Below are 4,792 nucleotides of genomic sequence, written 5' to 3'. Positions count from 1 at the left end.
GCTCACGTCTCGCCAAGTGGGGGTGTGGGGTGTCTGAAACAGGGTGTGGGGTGTCTAAAATTGGGTGTGGGGTGTCTTGAGATGAAAGTGTCTCAGATGGAGTGTGGGGGTCTCAGGTGGGATGGAGGGGTATGGGGGTGTCTTAGGTGGGGGGACGGGTGTGGGGATGTCTCAGGTGGGATGGAAGGGTGTGGGGGTGTCTTAGGTGGGGGTGTGGGGGTGGCTATAGGGTGGGGGTGCAGGGTGCTGGGGGTGGTGGAGGAGGTGGGGATGACAGGCCAGTGCCTTATCGCATATACGTTTGCCATATACTGACGTTATTTGTTTTGTATAGCAAGTCCCTATTAGGCTTTATCTTGCCGGAAATTGCTTAAAACTGGAACGTATGAAACATTTATAAAGGTAGACATAATGGAATTTTGAGGTATAGCATGAGAAGTGTGTCGCTGTTGTGTCGCACCTGTCGTTGAAGATGTGTCGCTGTTGTGTCGCACCTGTTGTTGAAGATGTGTTGCTGTTGTGCCAAACCTGACGTTAAAGATGTGTCGTTGTTGTGTCAAACCTGTCGTTGAAGATGTGTCGTTGTTGTGTGGCACCTGTTGTTGAAGATGTGTCGCTGTTGTGTCAAACCTGTCGTTAAACATGTGTCGCTATTGTGCCGCACCTGTCGTTGAAGATGTGTCTGTGTTGTGTCAAACCTGTATTTGAAGATGTGTCGCTGTTGTGCCGCACCTGTCGTTGAAGATGTGTCTGTGTTGTGTCAGACCTGTCGTTGAAGATGTGTCGTACCTGTCGTTAAAGATATGTCGTACCTGTCTCGGGACTCTCACCTGTTTGAGATGATTTACTGTTGTGATATTTGTACTGTTGTCGCCCGGTGTCTCGACTGTCGAAGGAGATGCATTGTTAGTGTGTTCAAAGCTTCCCTCGGAAATGTATTGTTGGCACGAATCGCTGACGTAAATTGGTGGCAGCTGTCCTTGTGAGTGCATTGGTGGCAGCTGTGTTTGTGAGTACATTGGTGGCAGCTGTCCTTGTGAGTGCATTGGTGGCAGCTGTCCTTGTGAGTGCATTGGTGGCAGCTGTCCTTGTGAATGTGTGTGGCAGCTGTCCTTGTGAGTTCATTGGTGGCAGTTGTATTTGTGAGTGCATTGGTGGCAGCTGTCCTTGTGAGTGCATTGGTGGCAGCTGTGTTTGTGAGTTCATTGGTGACAATTGTATTTGTGAGTTCATTGGTGACAGTTGTATTTGTGAGTTCATTGGTGACAGTTGTGTTTGTGAGTACATTGGTGGCAGCTGTCCTTGTGAGTGCATTGGTGGCAGCTGTGTTTGGAGTACATTGGTGTGGCTGTCCTTGTGGAGTACATTGGTGGCAGCTGTCCTTGTGGTCATTGGTGGAGCTGTCCTTGTGAGTGCATTGGTGGCAGCTGTCCTTGTGGGTGCATTGGTGGCAGTTGTTTTGTGAGTGCATTGGTGGCAGCTGTCCTTGTGGAGTGCATTGGTGACAGCTGTCCTTGTGGAGTACATTGGTGGCAGCTGTCTTTGTGAGGTACATTGGTGGCTGTCTTTGTGAGAGTACATTGGTGGCAGCTGTTTTGTGAGTACATTGGTGGCAGTTGTTTTGTGAGTTCATTGGTGGCAGTTGTCTTTGTGGAGTTCATTGGTGGCAGCTGTTTTGTGAGTACATTGGTGGCAGTTGTTTTAGTGCATTGGTGGCAGCTGTCCTTGTGAGTGCATGGTGACAGCTGTCCTTGTGAGTACATTGGTGGCAGCTGTCTTTGTGTAATTACATTGGTGGCAGGGTTTTGTGAGTACATTGGTGGCAGTTGTCCTTGTAGAGTACATTGGTGGCAGCTGTCTTTGTGGAATTATATTGGTGGTTGGTGGTGTTTGTGAGTATATTGGTGGCAGCTGTCATGATAGATACGTACAGAGAGAGGGGGGGGGGGGAGAGAGCCAAGCCAAGCCAAGCAGAGCCAGGCGGGAGAGCTGAGGTAGGAATTATTAACTGCCATTAATAAGGGTGCGCTCAAGTGCCAGAGAAGCCAAAGTCTAAGTGGCAGCTTAAGTGGGAGTTCAGAGGTCGAGGGGACGTGTGTGTGGGAGGTCTAGGATTAAGACTTTCATCCCTTGAGTGTAGATGGACAGACAGCTAGATTGATAGATAGACAGGTAGATAGATATATAGAGAGAGTGATAGATAGAGACATACTGATAGACAGACAGACAGGTAAGACGATACCTATAGATGGATCCTCTCAGTTAATGAACATAAGATTAATTAAGAATATGATGCCAGGTGTTGAGAGCTCCCATGTCTATTGTCAATAATGTAAGAGTGAGTTTTTGTACCTCATTGATTCAAAACGTCATTTAGTCCTTTTGTGTATCCGTCCGTCCGTTTTTCCGTCAGTCCCGTTCGTTTTTTCTGTCCATTCGTCTGTTTTTACGTCCGTTCGTCTGTCCGCCCGGCTTTCCGTCTGTCTGTCCGTTTATAATATACTGTAGTTAAAATAGAAATATTAGATCAATGTTTCCAGCACTGAACAGTCATCAGTGGTCTTGAGAGAGAGAAGCCCAGTAGTGTAGGAGAAAGTCAACTAATGTGGGCTTTAAGTTACCATACCAGCACACACACACACACACACACACACACACTCATGTCTTCACGTGTCTGTTCCCATACGTCACCTCACAGGACTATGGCGCTGTGTGGACTCAGGATGCATCAGGAGGTAGAGTGGCTTTGGAAATCAGAGTATATGCAACGACAGACAAGCAGAGGACGGCAGTGGCTCAAGGGAGTAGAGTAGCCAAGGGCAGTCCAAGGAGTAGTCTAGCCTGTCTGGAGCGAGTATAAGTATTCACCTGCAGTAAATCCAAACCCCACTAGTGCCCCGTGTTGCTTGTGGTTAGGTTAGGTTAGGTTGGGTTGGGTTAGGTTAGGTTAGGTTGGGTTGGGTTGGGTTGGGTTGGGTTGGGTAAGAGTAAGAATATTCACTTTTATTTTTTCTCCTTTGATGAGTAATGTTAATTGCCGTAGTTATCAGTTACTGTAATAAGTTGCTTTTAACCCGTCTATATGTTTTCACGTCATAAGGAATATATCTCTGGTTTTAATATTGTTTTGACAACTTGATCCCCGGCTCAACCTCGCTACCAACTTCATAACTTTGCCATCCCTTCAGTTAATTCTCTTAATATCTCCATGATCATAAATCTTTCCATTACACATTCGTCCGTCGGCTCTTCCGTCCGTCCATTCTACCGTCCGTTCGTTCTTCCGTCCGTCAGTTTTTTACATCTGCCCTAGCCCATTTGTTTTACTGTCTCACACACACACACACACACACACACACACACACACACATATATATATATATATATATATATATATATATATATATATATATATATATATATATATATATATATATATATATATATATATATATATATATATATATATATATATATATATAATTTTTGTTTTTTAATATATATATATATATATATATATATATATATATATATATTTATTATCATTATTATTATTGTTCAAATTGTTAACTGAGTTAATATTATAATTATTATCTCAACCACTATTTCCTTACTCTTTACCTTCCTCTATTAACTTGTTTTATATATATATTACCCCCATGGTAAGGCCCCAGGACGCCAGTAATAGTACAGTTGGTATTCAGTGTCCGGGAAGGTTATCTGTTGGGGCAGAACGTGCTATCCCGTGCCCCTGCCTTATGAATACCGCAGGCAAGCACACACCAGCCCCGGGTTATAAGTGGATCCCTGGCACGTGTACTTGTTTATAAGTGGATCCCTGGCACGTGTACTTGTTTATAAGTGGATCCCTGGCACGTGTACTTGTTTATAAATGGATCCCTGGCACGTGTACTTGTTTATAAGTGGATCCCTGGCACGTGTACTTGTTTATAAGTGGATCCCTGGCACGTGTACTTGTGTATAAATGGATCCCTGGCACGTGTACTTGTTTATAAGTGGATCCCTGGCACGTGTACTTGTTTATAAGTGGATCCCTGGCACGTGTACTTGTTTATAAATGGATCCCTGGCACGTGTACTTGTTTATAAATGGATCCTGGCACGTGTACTTGTTTATAAATGGATCCCTGGCACGTGTACCTGTTTATAAGTGGATCCTGGCACGTGTACTTGTTTATAAGTGGATCCCTGGCACGGTATCTTGTTTATAAGTGGATCCCTGGCACGTGTACTTGTTTATAAATGGATCCCTGGCACGTGTACTAGTTTATAAGTGGATCCTGGCACGTGTACTAGTTTATAAGTGGATCCCTGGCACGTGTACTTGTTTATAAGTGGATCCCTGGCACGTGTACTTGTTTATAAGTGGATCCTGGCACGTGTACTTGTTTATAAGTGGATCCCTGGCACGTGTCTTGTTTATAAGTGGATCCCTGGCACGTGTACTTGTTCATAAGTGGATCCCTGGCACGTGTACTTGTTTATAAGTGGTTCCTGGCACGTGTGCTTGTTTATAAGTTGATCCCTGGCGTGTACTTGTTTATAAGTGGATCCCTGGCACGTGTACTTGTTTATAAGTGGATCCCTGGCACGTGTACTTGTTTATAAGTGGATCCCTGGCACGTGTACTTGTTTATAAGTGGATCCCTGGCACGTGTACTAGTTATAAGTGGATCTGGCGTGTACTTGTTTATAAGTGGATCCTGGCACGTGTACTTGTTTATAAGTGGATCCCTGGCACGTGTACTTGTTTATAAATGGATCCCTGGCAC

The 4,792-nt window shown here is 44.6% G+C and overlaps 1 protein-coding gene across 1 annotated transcript; it reads right to left on the bottom strand.

The window, feature by feature from the left end:
• Positions 1–915: 915 nt before the first annotated feature.
• LOC121870078 (putative uncharacterized protein ENSP00000383309) lies at positions 916–1,527 on the bottom strand. The gene has a single exon (XM_042371855.1). The coding sequence runs from the start codon at positions 1,525–1,527 to the stop codon at positions 916–918; it is 612 nt and encodes a 203-aa protein (XP_042227789.1).
• Positions 1,528–4,792: the final 3,265 nt, after the last annotated feature.

Source organism: Homarus americanus, unplaced genomic scaffold (genome assembly GCF_018991925.1).
Source record: "Homarus americanus isolate GMGI-L3 unplaced genomic scaffold, GMGI_Hamer_2.0 scaffold32583, whole genome shotgun sequence".
Taxonomy (NCBI): domain Eukaryota; kingdom Metazoa; phylum Arthropoda; class Malacostraca; order Decapoda; family Nephropidae; genus Homarus; species Homarus americanus.
The sequence above is the reverse complement of the archived record's forward strand: the minus strand, read 5'-3'. Positions and strand labels throughout refer to the sequence as shown.

Bases quoted from the DNA above. Each gene is read 5' to 3' on its own strand.
- LOC121870078 (XM_042371855.1), bottom strand. From the start codon at position 1,527: ATGTACTCCACAAGGACAGCTGTCACCAATGCACTCCACAAGGACAGC.